At 51.5% G+C, this 26345-nt stretch overlaps 1 protein-coding gene across 1 annotated transcript in view; it reads left to right on the top strand.

Annotated features, from left to right (window-relative positions):
• The window catches only part of CGNL1 (cingulin like 1), a 149607-nt gene extending 124926 nt beyond the window's left edge, over positions 1 to 24681 (top strand). The window contains exons 11-19 of the mRNA XM_054716199.1: positions 1653 to 1805; positions 2204 to 2374; positions 6132 to 6293; positions 9325 to 9414; positions 19220 to 19303; positions 19967 to 20091; positions 21206 to 21314; positions 21731 to 21894; positions 22951 to 24681. Coding sequence (XP_054572174.1) covers positions 1653 to 1805; positions 2204 to 2374; positions 6132 to 6293; positions 9325 to 9414; positions 19220 to 19303; positions 19967 to 20091; positions 21206 to 21314; positions 21731 to 21894; positions 22951 to 23080 — 1188 coding nt within the window. The 3' untranslated portion in view covers positions 23081 to 24681. The remainder of the gene's footprint in view (positions 1 to 1652; positions 1806 to 2203; positions 2375 to 6131; positions 6294 to 9324; positions 9415 to 19219; positions 19304 to 19966; positions 20092 to 21205; positions 21315 to 21730; positions 21895 to 22950) is intronic.
• Positions 24682 to 26345: the final 1664 nt, after the last annotated feature.

Raw genomic sequence — 26345 nt, 5'->3', positions numbered from 1 at the left:
ACGCCTCCACAGGTGGCTGTTTGGCCCCAGGTCCGGTGGTTGGCCAGCAGAGCTGTTCACATGGCCTGCAAACCAGGAGTGCCTGAAGTGATTTGGGAGTGTTTTCAAGATGCCGGAGTTATTGCACGTGACAGCAGCCTGTAAACTGTGGAGCACTGTAAACATATAAACCATTGGTATGCAGCCTCTGCAGGGACACGGACCGAGCAGGTCCTCAGCGGTACCTGTACTAACCCACACTCAGCCCTCAGCACCTCCTGACATTCTCCGGATGATCCCGCCCATGTGTGGGTCCTGCTGCCCCATCCTGAGCCGTGTCTCTTCTTGACATCCTCACACCAGTGGTCTCAGCCCTCAGCCATTTACAGAAGCCGCTGTGACCTTCCCAAGATATCTTAGGATTTTGTTTTAGAATTGCATGTTTTTTTATATAAGGGGCTTCGGTGTATGTGAGGTTGTGAGATGAGAGATCCAGGGAAACCTAGGGGAAATGTCGCCCCCAAGATGGTTGCATTTTTACTACTAGTATTTGGTGCTGAGTCACTAGGTAACCACGCGTGCACTTTTCCTGACTGGTGCCTCTCCCATGTAACACCTCCTACTTATCAAGTCATCACCCTGTGGATTGCCAAGTTCTTTTTCTGCTGGGGATGAGTCCAACCCTGGATTCTGATGATTACAGCTCCCTGTACCCAGGTGGACTCTTGGCCTACGGACAGTGTTCTCTGTCCTCATAGATTCATCATTAGCTGCAACGGTCATCTGCACAGCAGAGAAAATTCAAGAATGTTAGGTGCAGCCGAAACCGGTTTGGCTCAGTGGATAGAGCGTCGGCCTGCGGACTCAAGGGTCCCGGGTTCGATTCCGGTCAGGGGCATGTACCTTGGTTGCGGGCACATCCCCAGTAGTGGGTGTGCAGGAGGCAGCTGATCGATGTTTCTCTCTCATCGATGTTTCTAACTCTCTATCCTTCTCTCTTCCTCTCTGTAAAAAATCAATAAAATATATTTAAAAAAAAAAAAAAAAAGAATGTTAGGTGCAACGTTGTATATCGCAACGTGTAAATTGCCACGTAGGTTTAGGTTGGCCTCATGTATAACCTTTTTTAAAAATATGTTTTTTTTTAATTGATTTTTAGAGAGAGAGGAAAGGAGAGGCAGAGGGAGAGAAACATCAATATGAGAGAGAAACATCTATCAGTTGCCTCCCATATGCACCCCGACTGGGGATTGAACCCGCAACCTGGGTATGTGCCCTAGCTGAGAATCAAACCGGTGACCTTTTGGTGCATGGGCAACATTCAGCCAACTGAGCCACACCGGGCAGAACTCATATATAACTTTACCTCACTTTTCAAGTGTGAGCAATCAGGTTTTCAGACACTACCCTGAATCGCCACCCCCAGCAGCCTCGGCCGTTTTGCACCCTTTGTCTGCTTCTACATGCTTTTGGCCAAGGCAGCTTGGCCCCTGAACTTCAGAAGCAGCAGTATCTGTGTCTCTGAGAGGGGCTTTACTTTGATCCCTTTCCTTATCACCGATGTAGCGGGTCTGATTGCTTTGTGGTGTGGTTGGGAAACCCCCTCTGCCGCCTGCTCCTGTGCCTGACCTGGTGGGTCGATGACAGCACTGCCCTTTCCCTGCCATCTGCAGGGAAGTCTGAGTCGGGCCACCCAGGAGCAGAAGCAGTTGTCCGAGAAGCTAAGAGAGGAGGCTGAGCAGAAGGAGCAGTTAAGGAGAATGAAGAACGAAATGGAGAATGAGCGCTGGCACCTTGACAAGACCATTGAGAAACTGCAGAAGGAGGTGAGGGAGCAGGAAGAGGTGAGAGAGCGGAGGGAGGGAGCAGGGGGAGGAGAGGGTGTGGGATCCAGCCCCTCTGGGGGCCTGATGAAAGCTAAGGAACCTGCAGTTATGTGAAAGCACAAACGCAGACCCCCTGGAACAGCTCATTGGACTTGTTGAGAATCCCAGATACAGCCAAATAGGTTTAGACTGTGCCAGCCCCTCTGGATTCTGGGCCTAGCTGCTTCCCAGTTAGAGGTGGCTACACCTGGACAGCCCATGACTAGGTGCTTTGCAAAGTCTTTGGAGAGGCTGTAGGGGAAAGAGGAGGAGATGCGACCTGTTCATGGGCCCCAAAGCTAGCTCCCCGGCCCCAGATGGAGCATGCAGGTGGGCTCACCCTGTGTCACTTCTTCCAGATGGCTGACATTGTCGAGGTGTCCCGCACATCAACGCTGGAGCTCCAGAACCAGCTGGATGACTACAAGGAGAAAAATCGCAGGGAGCTTGCAGAAATGCAAAGGCAGTTGAAGGAGAAAACCCTAGAGGCAGAAAAGTCCCGTCTGACCGCCTCAAAAATGCAGGAGGAGGTAACGCCAGGCCAGACCAGCTCCTGGTTCTACCTTTATTCAGAGTACCCTTCCAGACTGCACTTCTTCTAGGAAGACTGGGGGTGGATTCTTAAGACAACATCCATGCTTGATTCCTCCGTCTTAAAGCTCTGGATGGTTGCATGGGGTAAATGGCTTTCTAAGGCACAATGCACCCAGGGCCTCTGAGGTGAAATTGACAAGACCGTAACTTGACCATTTCCTTGATGAATCCAAGATTTTCTGCCTAAAAAGATTAGCTGCCATTTATGGAGCACCAGTGGTGTGCCCAGCTGTGTCCAAATGATTCATATGTAGTAATGTTTTAATTTAGTCCTAGAACAGGGATTATAGTAACCATGGTGTTCTTTTTATCTGCCATTCTTAGAAAATACAGACTTTTATTGGAGTGGGAGTGGTAGACAAGAGTTTCAGAATAACAATAATGGAGACAAAAAGAAATCTTCAGGAATTTATGAGTATTGGAATTATTGAAACGTATTTTTGGTTTTATAGTGAAGAATAATAGAACAAAGTAACCCAAATGTTAGTTCCCTTAAGTCTTGACTTCTAAAGGACTGAGAAACATAACGGGAATGGTTTTGATTATTTCAGTGGAAAGCTGAAGGCTCCGAAATGCGCATACAGTGAATGCTGATTGCTATCTATGCTTCTCACCAGCTGCATGACCTTGAGCACATTACCCAGTTTTCTGAGCATCTGTTTGTTGTTCCCTCTTTAAAAGTATACAAAATAATAATGATTTAATAATTAACATGCAGGGCTATTTAGCAAAAAGTCTGTATATCCTGAATAGTAGCATTATTTTTATTTTTATTCTAAGCCTTACTTCTTTTTCATAAGCAGTTCCAAGAGCACTAAGATTTCACAGGAAAACATGTTTTTCTTTAAAAAAAAAACAACTTTTAATATCTTTGATGATCAAAGAAAAGTTGCCCATGAGTCAGTGTTAAGTGTGTGGAAGAACAATGGATACTTATTACAGACTTCTAGGACACGTCTGAAAGGATCCGGGGAGCACGTCCCCCTGGCGCAGGGTCATAGGATACAGGAATCCAAGGAAAAACTGAAATTAACTCATTGACATCACAGTTCTCTTTGGCATTAAAAACTCATTCCATTCTATAGCAGGTGGGTGGAGGACTCATATTCACCAGGATAACAACAAACACCTGGTGTGCAGTTTTGATTTTAGAAAACCATAGTATCAGAGTGACCCTTGCAAACTGCTTCTGTTGCCCTTCCTTCCCTTCTTCTTTCCTCCCTCCCTTCTTTCTTTCTTTCTTTCTTTCTTTCTTTCTTTTAAAAATATTTTTATTGATTTCAGAGAGGAAGGGAGAGGGAGAGAGAGAAACATCAATGATGAGAATCATTGATTGGCTGCCTCCTGCATGCCCTGCACTGGGGATCAAGCCCACACCCGGGCATGTGCCCTGACCAGGAATTGAACTGTGACCTCCTGGTTCATGGATGGCGCTCAACCACTGAGCCACACCGGCTGGGTCCTTCTGTTTCCTTTTCTGTAACAGTTCTTCTACTGGAATCTTCAGATTGGAAGGAGCCTTAGTGATCTCCTAGTTAGATAAGAAAACTGAGGTCCAGAGAGGGTAGTTAAGGTCAGACGGAGACCAATGTTGTCTATCAAAGGGCCCTAATGAAAAAAAGGATTCCTCCTGATGAAAACAAGATGGTAGATTTTCTCAGGGGTGAAGCCCTGTGAGACTGTTTGCATTTGAATGGCAGAAATGGACACCTCATCATTCTGAGAGGAAATGACAGATACCTCCTGAGTCAAGCTGCTGGGCTCATGGAGTTAAGACAAAAGTGTATTAACAAGTGATGATCACTCTGGATCCTTAAAAACTCAACTCTGTTCACTACCCCCCCCCCCATCCTAAGTTAAAAAAAAACACACACACACAAAAACCGCAGGGTCCACCTCAGATGCAGTCATACCTCCTTTGTTTTGAGGGAAATAGACATTTTACCGATTTTGCCTTGGGTCTGCAGCTAGGGAAGTTCTGATGCAGGTAATCTTTAGAGAATTAAGACAGAATGCATTATTGTTCAGTTTATCTTCTAAATCTCACTTAACAAAGGGCAGGTTTGACTCTTCGAAGACAGCAGGAGTAGGTTCAGCATGTGCTGGTTAAGTGCTCTCAATATGCCAGAGCCCTCGAGATGTCCCAGGCTCATCCTGGTCGGGTGGAGGGATGTACTGGGCGGTGGGATGAAGGGCTGCGCTGGGCATTGCGAAGGATAGCAGCCAGGAAACGCAGCCTGTCAGTCTTTCTGACTCTCAAATCTGTGTGTTTTTTTCTGGCATTATTTTATTTGATTCTCATAACAGCTCTAGGTTGGTTTTAAAATTGTTTCAGTGTTGCAAATTAGGACACTGAGGCACGGAGAGATTATGTTTTTAAGACGTTTTTGGAGAGATTTCGAATGTTCTGGAGTAACCCTGACCCTAACTGTAACCCTAACTCTAACCCTAATCTTAACTCTAACCCTAACCCTGATCCATCACCCCTTTTTCATGGGACAGTGTTCCTGTGCTTTCACTCACAGTTTCATCTCACAGTCGTCTTTTCACTCAGTTTCCACCAAAACCAGACTATGGTTTTCACCAGGGGAGGTCTTCATAGAAATGCCCAGTGATCCCATCAGCCCCAAGAGAGGAACACATATCTGAAAGTTTTCCCACTGGTCTTTCTAAACTAGTCTAACCTATTGGGTCCCCTGACCCTCCCAAGATCATGGTTGGGGCTTTTCCAACTTTTCTGTGAAAATCTCCCCCGAGCAATAGTATTCTTTCATGGAGTTTGTCACTGACCCTCTTATACTCCCTGAAGGAAATAACCCCATGGTATAGTCTTCCTAAGACTGCTTTCAACCTTCTCCAGAAGGGTAGGAAGTTGAGAACAAAACGGACAGCCTTGGGCTTCACCGGATCGGTCCACACAGATGTTTCAGTAACACCTAGTGTGTGCGGAGGTGGCTGGTCCCTTCCGGGAGATTCCAGAGAAGTGGAAAACCAGGACCATCCCTGTGAATCAAACTCTCTTGTCTGTTGCAGCCTTCAAAGCTGTTAGCGCAGTGCCACCTTGTGGATGAAAGGAGCACTGTCAGTTATGACCACTGATTTTTCTTCTAGAGAAACCATGATTTTCACCTCACTGGCATGTTTATATTATTACATTTTGTGCATGCAGGTTGCTTTGCGGGGTCATTATTTTTGTTTTTATTTTACCCTAACTTCAAACCTCTATTGAAATGATGCTGACCCAGGTGGGCAATCAGTTATCCGCTGGAAGCCCTTACCTAGCTCAGTGGCTTTCAGAGTTTCTGATCATGACCGAAGGGGAAAAATACCTCTTGCATTGCAACCAGTAATACATCCCTACAGATATGTGAATATTTAATGCAAGAGTTCCACAAAACATTATTTGCTTGTACTCTACTCTGAGTATTCTTTTATATTTAATTTTAAAATCCTGGTCAACATCTACTATATTAAGTTTATAACCCAATGGGTTGCTACCTGTAGCTGGAAAAGGTCCCCCTCCCCCCTTTTATTATAGAAGAGGAAACTGAGGCCCCCAAAGGCAATGGCACTCACTCAGGCCTGCTGACCTCAGTAGTGGGGCCCACCTGCCTTCCTCGGGCTCTGCTTGCTCACTGTCAAGGGCTCTGTGCCCCTGACGTGCCCCAGCTGAGCAGCCCCTTCTCATTCTAGATGCGCCTGATGGAGGAAGAGTTGCGGGACTACCAGAGAGCTCAGGATGAGGCGCTCACGAAGAAGCAGCTCCTGGAGCAGACGCTGAAGGACCTGGAGTACGAGCTGGAGGCCAAGAGTCACCTCAAAGATGACCGCGGCAGGCTTGTCAAGCAGATGGAGGTCTGTGGGCCACCTGGGCGGCCAGGGCCTGCGGAGAGCGGGAGGGGGACACGAGGGAAGCAGCCTCCCTGCGCAGACCTCGGCCTCCGGGGAGTCTGTGCTTTTTATTCTCTCAACCAGCCAGACGTTAGGAAGGCTGTTTCTTATCTTTTGTATGTGCCCTGACCGGGAATTGAACCCGCAACCTTTTTGGTGACCGGGAGGATGCTCCAACCAACTGAGCCATCCGGCCAGGGAAGGAAGGTCATGTCTTGACCTGGGGAAGCATAGTTCATAGACTCATAGGGCATCAGAGCTGGAAGGAGTGATGGAAGTAATTTAGCCTGGTGTCCTCATTGCCTTGAAGGGGAAGCAAAACAGAACCCCCAAGAGGCTAGGTGCTTTCACACAAGGGCACATAGACAGTTGGTTTTCTGTGTGCTGCGTTGGGCTGCGCTGTTGACTACAAAGGAGATGAGACTGCTGCAGATCTGGGGAGGGGCCGAGCGGTGCCGTGAGGCCAAACTTTCTACGTCCTAGGGACACCCAGACCCCATGCTCCATTCTTGTTTGCCGAGTTTGGCCCATTTTCCCTTGCAGATGACCCAGCTTGGCCAAAGCTAGCAGCAACCTGGCTCAGTTCACTTTTGGATACACAGTATAAACACAGTCCAAGGCAGTATATCAGAAAGTGCTCAACGGAGTCACCAGCTGGGGGGATCTGTTCACAAGATGAAAATGCAACGCATTAGGAAAGTGAATCAAGTCATAGAATCTAAATACGAACAGTCTACCAAGAATGGCAGGAAGAAACTTAATATCAGGCCACCTGAATTTATGGAAAAGAATAATCCTCAAGAATAAAATCAACTCCAAACCAGAAAAACCCTCCATTCCCCCTCTCCCCATACCACATCCCACATCCCAGTGAAATTGGTAGCGGGAGAAAGAGACTTAAACGTCCGCCTCAGATCTATGGGAGAAGATAAAATTGCCAAGGTTTTGATGAAGGGCAGAGAGTGCTCAAGGCCACAGAGAGAGCTTACATTTAAAATCAATGGAATTCCTGATTCAACTTTGCAAACAAATAGAAATAACTTTTAAAACCTCCAGGGGCTTAGTAGCAGTTCATATCTAGGGAGTGATGTTTCAGCCATTAAAGGCTTTATTAGAAGGGTGCTTTTCAGAGGCTGGGAGAACCTGGTTAGTTTTCTAGGATTGCTCTATGTTTTGCCGATGTCCTGGTTCTGATTTCATTAGGGGATGTCATTTTAAGGCAAGCTCCATGCATCCCAGTTAACTAGGAAGTAGTAATTCTAGGGCCCAAATGATTTGGTTGAAAGCAAGCTAAGGCCTCGTCAGGCAGTACACTAAGAGCCTTTGGTGTAAGGACCCCGGGCCTGGCCCCTTGAGCGCCCGGCTGGGTTCTGTATGGAGCACGTGCGAGGCAGGAAGAGAGCCCCGAGAAGAGGTGCTTTCAGCTAAAGGTCGGGTTGTCAGGTCATCCCTTCTAGAATACTCTGACTAAAACAAAACAAACAAAAAAAAAAAAGAGCATTGACTTTTGCTAACTCAAGGTCTGCAAGCAATGGCATAGCTAAGGTTTGTTTGCCCCTCTGCGATATTTTAGGTATTTCTCTGTTAATTACAAAATGAATGGCTCTCAAGGGCCTACCCTGAGAGGCACCCTGGAGGGGTATTTCCTCCCCTCAGAGCCAGCTGGCATGCTGTCTTGCGGTGATAATATCTTGCCTGTTCCTTCACTAGCATTTCCGTTAATCCTCAGGACTCAAGAGTGCTTTTTTCGAGCTTTTTCGGTAAACTCGGAAACTCAGGTGGTAGGTAGTCTTATGTAAATGTGGCCCTTGTGGGTCTGTGGTTTCCCAACTTGAGTGAAACTGGCCTCGGAGGAGTTGGCACCACTGAACAAATAGAAGGTTTGGTGCTGGAGTCAGCTGCGGTTCCTGAGTTGGGCTTTGGGACTCTTGGCTACTGGGAGAGAGCTGTCCAGGATCCCTACAGATTTCCGTCAGTGACAGGGAAGGCATGCGTACACACTCAGTCTTCACACGGATTCTGTGACTTCTCTTTTGGCACTTAGAGAGGCACCCATAGCTTGCCAGTCAACTTAGACGATGGCAGAGACAATATTTATGTGCAGATGCCTCAGACTCTCATGTTTAAAAACTCTCAATGCTGGTTACTTTTGTGTGTGTGTGTGTGTGTGTGTGTGTGTGTGTGTGTGTGTGCGTGCATGCGTGTGGCTCTGAGTTAACCCAGACATATGACAAATTGGTTGTTGGTAGTAGAAACACATGCACAAAGCCCACATCCCCAGTCTAGGTGAGGTGGTTTATGTTAAAAGCCTTCTTTTTTGTATACAAAGATACTTTGCAATTCTTTTCTCTTAATGCTCAATGATGTTCCATTAGGAGCCAGCAAGGAAGGCAGAAATTACCCTTCTTCTGTGACGGTTCGCTTAGCATAATGGGCCATACTGTGTTTACGTTACTCTGGGACCGCAGAGCGCTACGTGAGGTTCCTTGGAAGCAAGAGGCAGGTGCAGAAAGGCTGTTATAGACTCGACTCCTGCAAGGCTCTTGGAAACCCTGAGCAGGAGGAAGGCAAAACGTTGTCTGGGCTTGGAGTGTTTAGAGGAATCTGCCTTGGATGATATCTCATTTCCCATACGTAACGTAGATGCCTTAGGCTAAGGTAGATCTTAGCGGTTATTGGTTCATAAGGAGGAAACAGACTTGAAAGAGATGTACTTAAATATCCTCAGTGCTTATGTCAGGGTCTGGGGTGATATTTTTCTCCTTTAATGTGTTTCCTAACTGCACAATTACATTTTACAACATGAAAGCAGTAAAACACAGATTTGAAATACCTGCTTGGGCAGTATGAGAAATAGACACATTCTTTCCCAAGCCCTAAGGACGCTCAGCTCTGATGTGCCCCAGGAGGGTTCCTTCCACAGGGCATTCCTTGCTCCTGACCCAGGCCCAGGTCAGGGTAAGTCAGTGGGCTGTGTTTGTGTCTTCTTTCTTAGGACAAGGTGTCTCAACTGGAGCTGGAGCTGGAAGAAGAAAGAAATAACTCGGATTTGCTGTCTGAGAGGATCACTCGGAGCAGGGAGCAGGTACTGCACATAGTGGGATGATGAGGGGGTTGTCCCGCATGGAAAAGGAAATGCGAGAGGTTAAACCTGAGGACTCAGCTGGAGGAGGGAAGAACGCTCATGCCTATGGAAATGGTGGAAGAGTGCTTACTAGTAGTCGTCACCATAGGAAGCTACGAGGAGGGAGGTGTCATATATAACGGAAGGCGTAAAGTGGAAGTTTCCCGAGTGGTTGTGGATAACAGCCTCTTAGCCATCACAGGCAAAGTGCTTTCAGAGCCGAAGCTCTAAGAATCATTAGTTCAGCGAGCAATTGTGGGAGATTTGGTAGCTAGCACTACGTGAGTGCAATGGAAAATCAATGATATGATGTAGACTTTCACTTTAAGGACTTTGCACGCTAATTGGCAATGTATAAACCTATGAGGCATTCACAGTACAATAACAGTACCTTCCAAGTGAATGCTTTCTGCAGTTTTGAAAGGAGTTTCACTTACATTTGATCCTTACAGCAACCCCGGGGGGCAGCTAGGCACAGTTCACCCTGTCCTCACCCTGTAGGTAATGGAGCTGATTTTCCAAACTACACTTAGTGTAATTGCAAGACTTTTAGATGTGTTTCCATTTTTAATTAAGGCAAAGTTCAGAGTGGTTACGTCACATCCTGGAGACGCAGTATCACCGCACTAGAACCTGGTGGCCACATCCCCACTGCCTGCCCAGAGCACCTGGGAGAGAAAATGTGTAAACGTTATGATTTTGAGAACTTCTGTTCGCTCATCTCATTTACATGATGCCTGAGGGTGCCTGGAGAAACCTCTCATGGGACGTACTTTCAGTGACAACTGAGTTGTATGCCTTGCTCCTGAGGATGGTGCTGGGGAAACTGGACAGAGACATTTAGAAAACTCTCCACCTCTTGATTTGCTTTGGGCCTGGTCTTAATTAAACAATGCAAACAACACCTAAAAGCCTTGGGTGCTACTGAGTAAAATTTAGGAACTTATCTGTATAAAGGGTTGACATAAAAAAAAATCTGAAATACAAATTAATTTTTGCGAAATCTTCCTTCTCAAAGAAGCACTTTCCTCTGACCTCTCTTACACAGTTCATGTTCACCACCGTCCCCCATCTCAGGCTGACCAAGAACTGCGGGTTCCGATGCTGAGGGACAGTGCCATTCTGAGCTGGTAGCTTCTACTCGAGGCTGGAGGGGAATCCCTGGCTTCTTTTCCATCTGCCATTGTTTTCCTGTTGACAGGTTCTTTGCAATCTAACAAGGTGGTCACACTATGCTGCTCCTGAGTGTGACGGAAGTTCCAACCGTAGGCTCCACCCCCCTCCCCTCCGAGCTCAGCTTCTCCGGCCTGTCCCAGCGCTGTGCTAGCGGCCTTCCCCTGCGGGGTGGCCTCCCGCCAGCCTGAGCTGCAGCAGTTTAGAGAAAGACCTTCATGAAAACCTGAAGGCCAGATGGAGAGCCCAGCCGTGACCTTTGCGCCCTAATAGGCTCTTACGAAAATTTTATAAATTTTCTCACTGGTAGAAAAGCTGTTGTGTTACCCAACCTGACTAAGTAGCCACATTACCACAGGGCGTTTCGGGATCTGCCAAACATTTATGATGAGAGAAGAAGTGGCCATAACTTTGTTTTGCCAGTGCTTCTTGTGACCTGTGCAAGGAGGAATGGTAGGAAAGCATGCCATCCTGTCAGTAACCAGGCGGTTAAAGCAGACTTCCAGACCCATGGCCTACACCCGAACAAAACAGACAAACTGACCCAGAACGTGGCTGCCTCCCTTGGTCAGCTGATGGTCCCACCCTCAGAAATCAACCCAGAGGAGCCATTTGCTTTTGGCGCCTTGTCACTCCTCTCCTCAAGCTCTGGGGTCCTGGGGAGCAGAACTGCTCTCCGTGGCGTGGCCATGGTTGAAAATATTTTCACTGAGCCAAGGACTTGAAGTAAGCACAGGGAGGATGTTATGGGAACTAACTTGGCCTACCAGGAAGAGCACTGGGCTGCGAGTCAATATTTGTCCAGGAGATTTCTGAAGGTTGTTCTATTTCTAACATTGAAATGCTGTGAGAAGGTTTTGTAAAACCCAAAGTGTCCGAGTCTCCCCCCCCCGCCCCATCCCCTCCCTGTTGCTGAGTTATATGCCTGAAGAGATGAGTTTCACCGTCTCTAGCCGCTTTGCCCTATTAGCTGTCTTTCCACTTCTATTTCTCTGTTCTTTTTGCACTCTCTGGGGTCGGGAGGGCAAAGCCTGGTGTCTGTTATAAGTGGAGAAATGGAGCATCATGTTCAAATTGAGGCAGGACTTGCTAAAACAACTAAGCAAACTCCTGAGATAAAGTGGTATCTCCTGACTCGGTGCCCAGGGCCTCTCTTCTGGCCAGTGTCGCCTCGGGTTTGTGAGGAAGGGCAGAAATGGATGGGCCAAATACCTGCCTCAAAGGAAAGTGTTTCATTCTTAGTCAAAGTGAGACTATGTCTTGCCCCTGGAAGTAAAAGCTCTGAGGAGAGGGGCCTGGGTGTAGGCAGTTCGGCCCTAATTTGGAAGCTGTTTCAATCCACTTAGGTTAACCTTTAGGGCCATGTGCCTGAGCCTTCCTGCCAGAGTCAGAGAAACGGGAGACTTCCAAACCCAAAGCCCCTTCTCCTCAGATGCTGACCTGTGACACCTCCTTAACAGGAGACGTGTTGTTATCGCCAACCTGATTTTTATCACCGACGCTGAACCCTCAGCAAAGTCGCGGCTCTGAAAAGGGAAGGCGTGGGGAATTTTATTTTTTTGGATGTTATTTCTGTAAAAAGTAAAAGTTTATGGCTCTTCTTAAACTCTACATTCTCACAAGCTCCTCTTCTGACTCTTTACTTCCCCCAAATACCTCCCATTCCTTTTCCTAGTCTTAGTGATAGGGCTCCGGTGAAAAGGCTGGAAAGAAAGGGCAAATGGCTGGCCTCTTTCACGGAACCTTAGATCTGGCAAGGACTTTGGTGTTCATCTTGCCCAACTTCTTGTGCAGTAGAGGAGAGATCTGGGGCCCCACGCCACCGTGATCTGGCCAGTGAGTTGCCGAGTGGTCTGTCTTAGGTCTCTGGATTCCCAAGACAGTGTTCCATCTAACCATGCCTAAAATATGATGAGACACCTACTGTGTGGATGGCATTGCAGTAAATGAGATAGACACCTACTATGTGCATGGCATTGCAGTAAGTTAGATGCCTACTGTGTGCTTGGCTTTGCAACAAATGTGATATAGATGCCTGCTGTGTATATAGCATTGCAGTAAATGTGATAAACACCTACTGTGTGCATGGCATTGCAGTAAAGTGTGAAATTATCAAAAGTGTGTCCTGTCCTTGAGGTACTGGGGTTTGTTTGAAGAGATGGTGCATGTCTGAAAAGTGGATCTAACAAGAAAAAGCAATAGATAACTAAATGCCAAGTGAAGGGTTCAGGCAGCTAATGAGGAAAAGACCATCATAACAAGACTGTGGAAGAGTTCTTAGAGGAAGGCGGACCTGGAGTTATCTTTGAAGAAAGGGTATGGTTCAGACAAACGAAGAGGATTTGGAAAGGAATCTTAGAAAGAACAAATGGTGTGAACCAGGGTTGGGAGGTAGGGGCACTATGGCTTGATCAGGGTTCTGGTTTCCTTACAGGATTAACAGGACAGGTAGGTTGAGAGCTTAGAATGGACTCTATCCTGACAGCACCGGGGAGCCATAGTAGGTTATTGGACAGAACAGTGAAGCATACACAGTGATCTGCAAGATTAATGTAGCCGGGGTGGGGGTAAAGACAGGAGAAGGGGAGACCTGGGAGCAGTGAGCTGGGCCTGAATGGAGAGGCGTTTGCTCGGCTGCAGAGCAAAGATGACCCAGCCCAGTGGGAAATGATTCCTCCCACCCAGGCAGCTGGCAGGCAGGATGAAATATGCCAACCTGCGAGCTTCCAGGGGCTGCTCGGTTGCCTTGGCAAAGTCTCGGGCTTCTGCAGTCACCTTAAGGAACTGCTCCCCAGTGCCGGCCCCCACCTGCTCCTTCGTCTGCACCAGGGGGTGCAACCACCAGGGTAGGGGACTGGGAAATAGGGCTCCATCCAGGCAGCCAGTGAGTGAGAGATCAACACGGGATTTCTTTCTTTTCATTAAAATAATCCTAGTCTCAGAACTGCCTCCCATGATATCAGCTGTTCAAAACCCCAGTGTTTACAGTTGGTTTTGGGTTAGCGATCATTTTCCTTTCTTGTGACTGAGTTATCATTTTAATGCCAGCGAGGAGTGCAGGCTCACCAGCCCCTCTCCCGCTCGATGGTAAACACAGGTGATGGGGTTGAATATTGTTATTAGCAATCATAAATACCTCTGGCTGCTCATTAACCCAGAAGGCAGCTGCTTCTAATCCCAAGAGCTGGCCCAGATCACCGGTGCCTCCGACCCAAAGCCCATTGGCATGCGATGCTGTTACTCTGATCCCCGTGCTCAGGGTTCAGCATTCGCTCAGCCCAGCTGTGATGAACGGCTGCCTCCAGCTCCCGTTCTGGTTTTAATTTGACGGGAAAGTTTTCATTTGGTCGCTTTAATATAGTGGATGGGTAAACAGCACGTGAAGCGCTGAGCTTACGTAAAACTGTTTTCCCAGCCTCAGAGTCACTTCCCTGGCCCCAAGGAGGAAGCTGGCGCGGCCAGAGGCTGCTGTTGTCTTGCAGTGTGGGCTCAGGAGCTTTGGAATATCCCCAGCTCCTCGGGCCACTCCTGGGGGCCCCGGGATCTGGCGTACACTCCAGCCCATTCATCCTCGGGAACATTACCCATAACATCACATGACGTGCCTTGTACAAGGCTCCGCATGGCAGGTTTATTTTAGAATTTAGTGTCGGGCTGTCCTTGGTGAAGAGCTGCAGGAAGCCTATCACGTTTGCCAAAAACCTGGGTTTCCAAAGGACTCAAGAGAAATGGGCCGCCTGGTTCTAGTAACTGTTAGGTTTTATGGCTACACATGTGTTCCTTCCTCTTCTACACTCTGATCTACTTGATCCTTCCATTTTAATGGCCATCTTTGAGGGGCTGAGTGGAGAGGAATAGTTATTGTTTGGTTGTGTTTTTCTTTGGAGAGGCACCCTCTGCCTGGGGCTCTCCAGGGGGGTCTGGAACCCGGGGAGGCCTCCCTGATGCTGCTCCCCGAGGCTCCTCTCCCCCCGAGGCCCGCTTCCTGGCAGGTCCAGAGCTTTCAGTTCAGGCCACTGAGGGAGCAAGACCTGGCCAGTGGTTTGACCTCACAGGGTTTTCCCTGAGCCCCGCCTGGGCCCAGTGCTGTGTGCCTGCGTGGTGCTCCTCGAGTCCCTCCTCATAGACACGACTTCCTCTTGGGCTCCGGGCTCCGAAGTGCTTGCCAGAGCCCCCCCTCTTTGTAGGGGCTGCTTTTCCTGAGAGCCCTGGGCCTGCAGGTTTGCTGAGAGGAAGAAAAGGAACATAGGACTTTCAGCCAGAAAGCCTGGACTAGAATCCCAGAGTAGAACTCCACCGATTCTGAGCCTTCCACCTGGAAGTGGGGGTGACCGCATCCGCCTCAGAGAGTGCGGGAGGATTAATGGGCTCCCAGCAGGCACTCCCAGTCGCTCAGCGCCTGTCGCCAGGGCCTCTTCCTTCTTCCTCCTTCCCTCCTCGGTCCTGGCCCTCGGGCTGGAGCACAGCTGCAGAAGTCACCCGACCCCCAAAAGCAGATGCTGTACAGCTGCAGCGAGACCCTTGCCTCTGTGCTGCCGGCCTTTTATGGTCTCTTGGCGTTTTGTGGCCTCACATCCCATAGCAACGAAATTTCTGAATTTCTTTCTCTCTCTACAGGCCTCCAGGTCTTCCTTATCCCTTCACTTTTGGGAAAATAATCTCCTTCTCCCTTCTTTCCTCCCCTTCCCCTCCCTCCTTCCCTCTCTCCCTCCCTCTGAGCCAGAGGAGCCTGCCTCCCTGCCCCCCCAAGCCCTGAGTGCAGGGCATCTCCCCTGCCACCCCCTCTGTGCCCTCGCAGCCCTCTGGTTGAGGCTGTCATCTTGTCACCCCACGGGGGTGCCAGAGGGGAGGCGTCTCCCCACCTCTTCCTGCCCAGCGCCTCCCCAGCCTCTGCAGCCTGGTTCCCTCTGTGCCCAGCCTCCCAGAGCGAACTTCTTGCCGAACCAGGTGCTTTCCTGCTCCTTCTGTCTGACCTATCTCAGTCCTCGCCCCTCTCTGCTTTTGGGACGGGTCAGTGTCCTGGTTTTCTCTGTCTCCCCTAATGGGGTGGAGTGGGGAGGACTCCCCAGGCACGGCTCTGGATCCCCCTCATTCTTCATGTGTTCTCCTTGGTGAGCTCATCTGTCCTTTGGCTTCATCTGGCTCCACCCAGTCTCCACACCTGCACCTGCAGCCGCTCCTGGACCCTCGGGGTGATGGGGACAGTAACTTACCTACTTCCTGGGAGCTGGGTTAAATGAGTAACACTGTCGCACTGCTCTCCACGTACTTTAGTAGGTGCAGTAGAGGTGTTCGCTGACGCCACCTGTGTGTGGGCCCCGTGTGACTGCCCCTGTCTGCCTCCCCCTGATCTCTTAACCTGTGCCCTGATGCCGCCATGACAACTCGGTCCTTCCAACTCTCCCAGCAGCCCCTCCTCTCTCTGACCTCCTGCTCCTTCTCATCGGGGGTCCCCGTTTGGAAAGCTGCAGCTCCTCTCCTGCCCCCTTCCCCATCCTGCCTGACACTGACACTCAGTTAGGTCCCAGTTAGGGTCCTTTCTCTGGAGAATTTCCCTGGCCTGCTGTGTCTGGCTTGTGGCCACTGCTGTGCACCCTGCCCTTCCCATTGCAGTAACACTGACCAGGACGAGTCCCTTTGTCCCCCACGAGGCTGTAATACGGGTGGGTGCTCTGTCGGTCTTTTTGTCACAGTGTCCCAGGGCTGATAGTATAGTCTGAACAAACAGACGAACCCACCCATCCTTCCCGGCCACCCCGGTGCCAGCACACAAACACACTCACCTCTCACCTGGACAGAGCAGTCTGTTCTAGGGACACTCCTGAATGTGTGGAGAGCCTGCGGATGGAGGGGGCCTCTGGCTTCCTCGGAAGGGGAGCTGCCAGCACCCCAAAAGGGGGAGGATGCGAACATGTGCTTTCACTGGTGTAGGCCAGCTCCAAGGGCCTTATAGGCATCCCGTTCCGTTTGTTGTTTTGGGAACTAGAAGTCTGCCTCCCAGAGGTGAGATGACCAAGGTCACAGCAAGGGAAGGGAAGCTAGGCCGCTGGCCTGGCCTGTTAATGACTTCCCATCGCAGTGAAAGTTTAACTGTGTCCTCAGCGAGGCCCGCCTGTGCCCAGGGGTGTGAACAGAACACTCTCCCCCGGGGGGCACGTCATGGTCCCGTGGCCCAGCCACGCGGACGCCCGCCCTGTGTGGTGTCATCGGCTGGCTCAGCCACGCTCGGAGTGGGGCTGTGAGCCCGCATTCGTTACCGTGACTTTGTGCTCATACAGCAGTTACAGGCATCCTCCGGCACCCCTTCCCACCATGTGATTCCGAGGGCTCTGGGCCAGGAGGAGTGGGAACGGGCCGCAGGTGAGTTTTACCTGCTCTGCCCGCTGACCCCTGGCATGGCTGGCATTGTTCCCTGGCGTGCACAGCCCGGAGGGGACTGCCTGCCTCCCCAAGTCCTGGGTTTTATGTGGCAGCTGTAGTTGAACCCTATGCCTGTTTGAGGCTCTTTCACTGAGTTGGGAAAGCAGGTGGCCTGGTGGGCAGTGAGCAGCGGGTCTGGCCCAGGTCCTAGTCCTGTTTCCTCCAGCATGTGTATAACTGTCCTGGGCCTCCTTGTCCTCTGCTGGAATGTTCTAGAAGACCTAGAAGCCTGCCAGGCAGAAATGCAAAAATGTGAGTGTTATATTATTATTTTTACTTTTTGGACCATATGGGTACCCTGTCACTTGTGGGTAGAGTCCCAGCTTTCCCCCCCTGTGCTACTAGAGGCCTTCATGTCCGGGCCCTGCCCATTGCCCGTCTCATTCCTTATTGCTGCTCCCTGTCGCCTCCTCTGGGCCAGCCACACCACGCAGGTCGGGACAGGGTAGATGGGAGCAGGTACAAGCCAGGCCCAGTGTGGTGGTGTCTCCTCGAACTATTTCTGGGACCCCAGGTCTTGTCTCCAGGTGGGGACAGGGTGAGCTTATCTTTTGTTCACCAGGGAGCCTGTCCCGGTGGTGAAAACCCAACTGGAGGCCAGGCTGTTATAAATGCTCCCCAGGCCGCAGGGACTCCTGCATGTACACCTCTTACCCAGGCTGGACCCCAACCTTAAGACGGAAGGGGCAGTCTTATTTCCTGGCTCCTCTGGGCAATGCTGGGAGCAGGTCTGGGGCCCCTCCTCTGATGGACAGCCCTGGGAGCAGGTCTGGGGCCCCGCCTCTGATGGACAGCCCTGGGAGCAGGTCTGGGGCCCCGCCTCTGATGGACAGCCCTGGGAGCAGGTCTGGGGTCCCCCTCTGATGGACAGCCCTGGGAGCAGGTCTGGGGCCCCGCCTCTGATGGACAGCCCTGGGAGCAGGTCTGGGGCCCCGCCTCTGATGGACAGCCCTGGGAGCAGGTCTGGGGCCCCGCCTCTGATGGACAGCCCTGGGAGCAGGGTCTGCAGCCGCTGCCTATGAATCTCTCTGCATTGTGGCTAAAGCCCCCTGGGGATGAGGAACAGAGGTGCGGAATGTCCAGGCAGGCGACTAGATTTCTTTCTTGACGCTGCCCGGCGAGGCTCCTTTCCTGTTAATATAGAAGAAATCCCAAGTAACGCGTGGCCTTTGCCAGCTCACCTGGAGCTGCCCTGTGTTCTTGCTGACTTCTGTTTCTGGCATAAGAAGGGGGAAATCTCGCGGCATTTGAATGTGCTAACTGTGGAAGCCTTGCCTTTCTGTGGTTTGAACTTGTAAGACAGCAGTTGGGGGGGCTCCGGGAACACCAGCTCCGCCTACTACCAGCTGTGTAGTTTTCGGGCAGGTTGGGTGACTGACTTGTCCCAGTTTGCCTGGGACTGTCCCAGCTTTAGCCTTGAAAGTCCTGTGTCCTGAGCACATGTTGGTCCTGGGCAAGTCGGGATGGTTGGTCACAATACAACTTGAATGACCTTTCCAAGCACTAACGTCCTTGGCAGAGACAGTATTGCCTATTTCTTAGGCTTATCCTGGATGTAATAGGATAGTGCGTGTGGAGTGCTTGGCAGGTGTCTCCTGCTATAATAAAGGGCCCAGAACCACAAAAGTTGAGTCTCGGTTCTGGAGTCCGAGGTCTGAAATCACAGTGTCCATAGGGCCGTGCTCCCTCTGGACCCCTGCTGGCTGCTTCCTGGCTCCTGGGAGTTTGCTGGCAGTCTCTGTTGTTCCTGGGCGTGTTGATGCCTCATTGTAATTCTCCGTCTTCACATGGCGCTCTTCCCGCACCTCTGTCTCTGCCTCCAAATTTCCCCTTTCGTAAGGACCCATCATTCGAGACCCTGTTTGAGAGGTCACATCTGAGGCACCGAGGGTGGGGGTCAGTACTTTAATGTATCTTTTGGGGGACACAGTTTGACTCACAGCAGCAGGGTTAGCGATGGACTACCATTGCTATTTGTATCATTATCTTCACAATCATGGAGAAACAAGAACATGGAAGAAACAGCTCCTGCACCCAGGAAGGGAAAAGGCAGGAGCCCCGTCATGTCACAAAGAGGAGCTGGCTGGCGATTGCAATTCCATGTGTGAGCCATCTCAGTGCAAAGGCTCTGGGCACAACCCCTCTCACCCCCGGCTTTTGCTGTTTGGTGCAGATGGAGCAGATGAGGAACGAGCTACTTCAGGAGAGAGCTGTGAGGCAAGACTTGGAGTGTGACAAGATTTCCCTGGAGAGACAGGTGAGGGCCGCTGGCCCCATGAGCCTCCCCCCCGCCCCCCATCCCTCCTTTGCACAGCATGCAGAGATATCGGGGGCCAACCTTGCCCAAGAGAGGTATTTCTAAAACCATTTCCAGCGGGAATGTTCTCAGTAATATTAAATATGCTTGGAAGTTTACAGCTGGGGGAGGTGGAATTGCAAGTGTTTTCTGGATGCTAAAACAGGCTAAATTCTAATGTAAAGGGAAAAATAAAGAACTTGTGTTATCAAACACACGAGTTGCTAACCAAGCTTACTTACTCATTATTTCTTTCACATGCTGTTCATGTAAGTTCTTCACGGAATATGATGTGCGGTATTGGGGAAGGGGCCTATTTCTCCTGCCAATAGGTTTATGAGAGGCCAAGGTCATTTGTCTGAGGAGAGTCCTAGGCCATGGCAAAGATTTCACTCAGGCTTATAAGCGAATGTGACAGAATCTCTCCTTTTGGCCTGCCAGGACTGGGGTGCAAAGCCATTCCCTGGAAACATCCCTGGCTCCCCAGGTCCCCCGGGTCACCCATCCTGGTGGGGGAAGCGGGCTCATCGCAGTCACTGACCGAATGCTGGCTCCACCTGTGATCTGCTCTGCAGAGTGGGAGGTGGGCACACAGCCCCTCACTGTCTCCCTGTCTGATTCCAGAACAAAGACTTAAAGAGCCGGATTATGCACCTGGAAGGTTCCTACCGGTCCAGCAAAGAGGGGCTGGTGGTGCAGTTGGAGGCCAGGATCGCAGAGCTGGAGGACCGTCTGGAGAGCGAGGAGAGGTGAGCCTGCCCAGCTGTGGTGCGAGGCCTGGCGGGCAGTGGCCATCACATTGCAGAGTGCTTTCCATTTGCATCTTCCCAGAGGCCTTCATGTGAGGAAGGCAGAGCAAGTATTGCCTTGCTGTTATTATTTCCCACTTGACAGATGAGAAAACTGAGACCCATCCAAGGAAGTACTTTGAGAAAGGTAGCCTGGCTGAACATTGGTCTAAAACTCAGGACTCCTGCTCTTAGTCCATAGCATTTTCACTGTTCCTTGCTGCTTACTTCCCTCCCCTCCGTGGGACAGGCTGCCTCATAAACTACAGAGTTTGAGCCAGATTAGAGGCAAGGGGGCTGGCTCTGCCCTGAGGGCCAGTGTATTCACTCCGCTTAGCAAAGGCCGAGCGGCCATCTGTCAGAGATGGCAGGTCGCCCCGCAGTGGGTGGGAGGAACATGGGATCAGGCTACCACACCTTTCCAATACCATGATCCTTTGCAGCTAGTTCTCCCTTTGCAGCCCGAGGACCAGCGCCAGGTTGAACTTGACCAGCCTCAGTTCTTGCTTGTGGCCCCTCTTCTTCTGGGAGGGGTGTGGGTGTGCAAACGTGTGGGTATGACATTTCACATTCTCTATTAGCAGGAGGACTTCTGGAGGCTGGGCTGGAGCAGCCTATAGTCGTAGCCTGGCAGTGACCTCTGTCTTACAAAGTAAAGGCAGGCCAGGAGGAACCCCGGGCAGGTCTAGTCCCAGCTCAGCCCCTCGCTGGCTCAGCAGCCTGAGGCAGGTCAGATGAGGAAACAGATGAACATTGGTCTAAAACTCAGGACTCCTGCTCTTAGTCCCTAGCATTTTCACTGTTCCTTGCTGCTTATTTCCCTCCCCTCCTAGACCTGCCCTGAAAATGCTATGAACTAAGAGCAGGAGTCCTGAGTTTTTGACCAATGTTCATCTGTTTCCTCATCTGTCCGATGACCAGCCCTTTCCTCCTGCTGTCGAGTGTCTCTCTGACCCTCAGCCCTGGGTGGACCAGGCAGCTCCGGCTGGGGCTCGCCCTCCTGCACAGCCTGGGCCGGGCCTCCTGTGGGGCTGGGCTGAGAGAGCCCTCAGTTTTGCTTCCTCCATCCTTCCAGGGACCGGAACAGCCTCCAGCTCAGCAACCGCCGGCTGGAGCGGAAGGTGAAGGAGCTGGTGATGCAGGTGGACGATGAGCACCTGTCGCTGACTGATCAGAAGGACCAGGTGAGGGACCCTCTGCAAGTTCATTTCTGATGAGCCTGTACGTCCCAGGCTGGGAAGCAAGAGGGCAGCGAGGCCTCTGTGGATGGACGAGGGAACCATGGTGGACCGATCCCTGTCTTTCCACTCCACCCCGTTCCCCATAGAATGGGGCCTCTCTGGGCTGCTTTAGTGAAGGTCTCAGCCAACTTCAAACCCCGAGCTCGACTTGTAGAACGCGGATTGGTCTGTCACAGAGCTTATCTCCACTTTCCCATGAGACTGGTTGGACACACACACCCCCGCCCCCTCCTGCCCCGCCCCGCATGTCGTGGTTGCCTAGAGAGGTGGCTGGACCGCTGGCCTGTCCACGCTGGGCTCTTCTCCATCCAGCCGGGCTGGTGAGCAGCAGCACTAATCTGCCCTCTCTCCCTACGCAGCTGAGCTTGCGCTTGAAAGCAATGAAGCGCCAGGTAGAGGAGGCCGAGGAGGAAATCGACAGGCTCGAAAGCTCTAAGAAGAAGCTGCAGAGGGAGCTGGAGGAGCAGATGGACCTGAATGAGCAGCTGCAGGGGCAGCTCAACAATTTGAAGAAGAACATAAGGTGGGCGAGTGCGGAGAATCCACAGGGACGTCTGAAGAGAGCTCAGTGCTTTTAGGGCACCCTCACTCCTATTGCTTCAAGCCAGTTTCTTGTCACCTCTCGGGGCCATCCCATCCTACAGACGAGAGTGTCTGTGCGCACTTCAGTCTCCCCACGTGCTCAGTAAGGTCTCACATGTGTCATCCCCAGACCAATGCCCCAATGCCAGCCAGGCAGATACTGTCCCTGCTGTCCATATGGGGAAACTGAGGCTCAGAGCAGGTAACACTAGCTCCCACCGCCACAGAGTGGGCAGCTCCTCGATCAGCCCTTAGCACTCCTATTTACACGTAACTTTGGGAGAAATAAGGTAAAGTTTTGGTGTGCATCCTCATGAGGACTAGGATATCCCTGGTTGCAGGAGAGAATTGCTTCTACAGCCCCACTTCCATGGTCTGAAGGGGATTGGGTGGGGAGTCGCTTTCCCTGCAGGAGCACTGCCTTGGGCATTGGGGTTGGGGGTGGGTTAGGTTCACGCCCTTCCATGGAGTGGAGCCTTTCTCCGAGGCTGACTGTGCTGGTGGCACAGGTAGTTCTTTGCTAATGGACGGAAGATTCCAGCCCCTGGAGAATCCTATCCACAGGGCTTGTCCAGCGCGAACTCGGCCCCAGGGCCGGCATTACAGTACAGCATTTAAGGGGGCACCAAAAATCTCAGTAATCAAGAGAGATAATATTAAATGCAAGATTTTAAAAAATGCAAAAAAAACCCTCCGATGGACAAGATATCAAAAATTTAAATTAAGATGGGATCAATAACAGCACCTGATGAGCCATATTGGAGCTTGGGACGAAAGGGAAACTCAGTACTACTGACCTTGTCCCCGCACCGCCCCGCCCTGCCCACCCAGCCAGTGGCTTCCATGCTGAGAGCTGGGCATTATCCCTGTTGGTCAAGGTAAATTCACGTGCTCCCTGACACTCAGTGGGGTGGAGAGGCAGGAACCCAGCCCCCTCCTCCGTCTCCAGATCAGGGTGGGCCCCAGGGCCGGGACTCATGACCCACTGTCCCCGCAGACTGAAGAAGCTGCCCAGTAAAGTGCTGGACGACATGGACGACGACGACGACCTCAGCACCGACGGGGGGAGCCTCTACGAGGCGCCGCTGAGCTACACCTTCCCCAAGGATGCCACCAGCCAGCTCTGAGCCCACTTCCGGACTGTGGAGGGGGCTCAAGTGGCCGTCCTTCCTCCCGGGGACCCTCAGCCGCCGCAGCAGGAGCCAGGGGAGGCAGCACCGTCCTCCGGCGCGGAGACCTTCGGTGCCTCTTCCCATAACCTGCGATTCCTCCGTTCACCTAGGGGGTGTGAGCAAACGTGGCTCTCCTGTCTTAGGGAGCTCTTGCAGGGTAAAGGCTGAGACGCCCGAGGCCCGGCAGCCACCGCCCGCTGGGGTGCTCTGGAAACATAATTTGTCAGCTCAAGTCCTCTCTGTACCGCTGTCTGCATTGCTGCTTCTGCCCCCTGCCCTCCCCCCGCCAGGAGAGAGGGTCCAAACGCTGGTTACTGTTCAATAGCCGCTGTGCACGGTGGGAAGTGATGCGCAGGCTGTACATATTTTAAAGCAACTTCTCATGACCGCTGCTGTTCCGTTCCGGAGTGTGACAGAGGCTTCCCCGGGGGCTTGTCTGTCAGGTTCACACGTCTGTATTGAGTATTATTTTTTAAAATGTGAAGCTACTAGATTTTAAGTATTGAGGAGCAGAGGCAAGAGAGAGAAGATAGAATAAAGACCATGTGGACATCAGAGCTGGAGCCTGATGGTGCGAGGCCTGTGTACTCAGGTGGTCTCGGTACACAACTTGCTGACGGAGGAGCGAGTCAGAGGGTCACTTGTATCCGTGGCCTCGGTGGTTCATTTTGTCTGGAATCTTGTAATTTCTGAACTGTGCTGAGACCACTTCCCAGGCACCAGTTGCAACTTCTTGGGAAGACTTGCAAGTAGGGCTTTTGACAGGTGATGTGGTTTCTGGAACGTGGGGCCGTCCTCTCACTTCTTATTGGTCCTCTCCTCCCTCCTCCGACAGCAGGCCTCTGAGTTGGGCTCTCCGGTCCTTGGGCAGGGTGGTTGCTGGATGGGGAAGAGGAGGATATGGGTCAAGGCTCATGGACTTAGGGGCGAGGAAGAGGCAGGAGGTATCCAGTAAGGTCACAAGGAAAGGGGGAAGGGAGGAGAGATAAGCAGGTGTGTGTGGGTTTGGGTGGGAAGGAAGAAGTCCTTGAAAGCTGGGGAATGTGTAGACAGGAGGTGGATTGAGCAGGATCTCAGGTTTATGTCAGGAAAGGGAGGCAAGAAGCTGAAATCAGATAGAGGTGTGTCTGTGCCAATGGGAAGGCTCTTTCCAACTTCCTGGGGCAGAGGGACATCGGCCAGCACCAGGCACGGAGTGACTGCGATTGGGTGCCGTCTGGGCAAGGCCACATTGCAGGGACAGAATTACAGGAAGCGAGCGTGGCACTGGGAGGGTGCAGGGTATCCCGTCCTTCCTCCTGGCCATCCTGGTGTCTCCTCCCACCGTGCCAGTCCCCAGGCACACCCAGAGGCCAGGGCCATCACAGCTGGGCTCCCATCAGTCAGGGCCAGGGAGAGGACCCTGCGAGTCGTGGCCATGGGTGGGGCAGAGATGGCAGTGTTAATCTGCTTCAGCAGAGGCCCACGCATCCTAGAGATGGGAGGCCTGTGCATCGGAGAGCTCTGTGATGGCTGCCATGGGGAGCAGCCTGGTTTAAGGGCATGCGTTAACGCTCCTCCTCCCCCCCCCCCACCCCCCCGCCACACACACACACACACACACACACACACACACACACACACACACACACACACACAGAGGTGAGGCCCCTGGAGCTGGAGAGCGAAGCCTTCCGCCACCTCTGGTTTGGGGTGTGGAGAAATTCCTCCCTTTAGCGATTGATTCATTTACAAATATTTATTGGGCGTCTACGATGTGTCAGGCATGGTCCTCGGCACTGGGAATAAAACAGTAAGTAAAATGGATCAAAATTCCACTGCTCCTGGAGCACAGTCATGGGAAAGGGGGTGATAGACAGCAGTCACAAACGGACACAGGGCCGAGCCCTCCGTACCCAGCCTGGATCCCGCTGTCCTCTCGGGGCTGCAACAAGCCTGCAGGTGGTGGACTGGCTCGCGGGAACTCCAGGGTTCCTTCCACCCTCAGCAGGTCCCTGATTCCCCCGCTGCTCCCACCATGCTGAGGTATTTGCCAAGAGGCTGCCTGGTAATGCCTCAGCCCACTCGTAGCTGAGGCTGGGAGGTGAGAAAGCTCTGAGGCCCAGGAGCTGAGGGAGCCAGTGGGTGTCGGTCTTGGTTGGTGAGGAAGTCCCTGCCCCTCACTTTGGCCACTTCCTTCTGGTTCCCATGGGCTGGCTGCGAGAATGGAGACCAGAGCTCACCGTTCAGGAGACGTGCATCCTTATCTAAAAAATGGGCTGTTTTACATGCGACATGTGCCCTTCTACACGGTATTGGAGCCGGCAGTGAGCTGGGTGCACGAGGGGAGATTGAGGTGGTGGGGGCGGGCGGGGGAGGGGGGAAGTACTGACCTGGACATTGAAAGGGGTGTTTCCAAGTCCCAGTTTATCTTGCCCTGGTGATCCCGACAGGGCACATGCCCGCAGAGCCCCCAGATTCCCAGAATAAATGAGGCCCAGGGCCCAGGAATGCTCTGTCATGCTGGGCATGCTCTCATACTTTGATTTTATTATATACACATTATTTTTGTTTGTTGCTTTAAGGACTAACCCTACTCAAGAATATTTTCTTTAGCTAGCTTGAAAACAAAACATATTTTATTTAATAAGCAAATACGTGGCCAAATGCAATGCCGAGGAGACAATCATCCTATATCTTTATAATTGTTTTCCTGCTTCTGAGAGTCATTCGACAACGCCAGCCGGCTCATTCCGTTGGGTTTCTGCATTCTTTGGTTTGCTTAGATGTGTCATGGGGAAGAGACATTCTTATGCAGCTGCCCTCATGTAAGTGAACTCCTGGATCAAGCAAGATTGCCTTTCAATAAACGGTATCACCCGACGGGAATCTCAACTCTCCCATTATTTGGACTTCCTTGTTTTCTCCAGAGCGTGGCTCCATGTCTGCCAAGAAACAGCCGAAGTGAATGGCTGGAAGCTGCTCCAGGAAGTGAAATACGGTGGCATTCAGGCCTGAGAGCAGTTTCTGAAGCAGAAGGGTGGGCGTGGGTCAGGGTGAACTGAGAGAGCGAGTGTGCCTGGGTGCCTGTGATGTGCTGAGAAGTCCAAACTGCCCATTTTCAGCAAACGGAGAAGTGTGTGAATAACTGAGAATAAAGAGGCGGCTCCTGTTGATTCCTTGTTCCTAAACTAAGCTTGTTCTCTTGTCATCAGTTGCCCATAATCTCTCTCTCTCTTGT

This window comes from Eptesicus fuscus, chromosome 5 (assembly GCF_027574615.1).
Source record: "Eptesicus fuscus isolate TK198812 chromosome 5, DD_ASM_mEF_20220401, whole genome shotgun sequence".
Classification (NCBI taxonomy): domain Eukaryota; kingdom Metazoa; phylum Chordata; class Mammalia; order Chiroptera; family Vespertilionidae; genus Eptesicus; species Eptesicus fuscus.
This window is presented reverse-complemented; position numbering and strand designations above follow the sequence as displayed.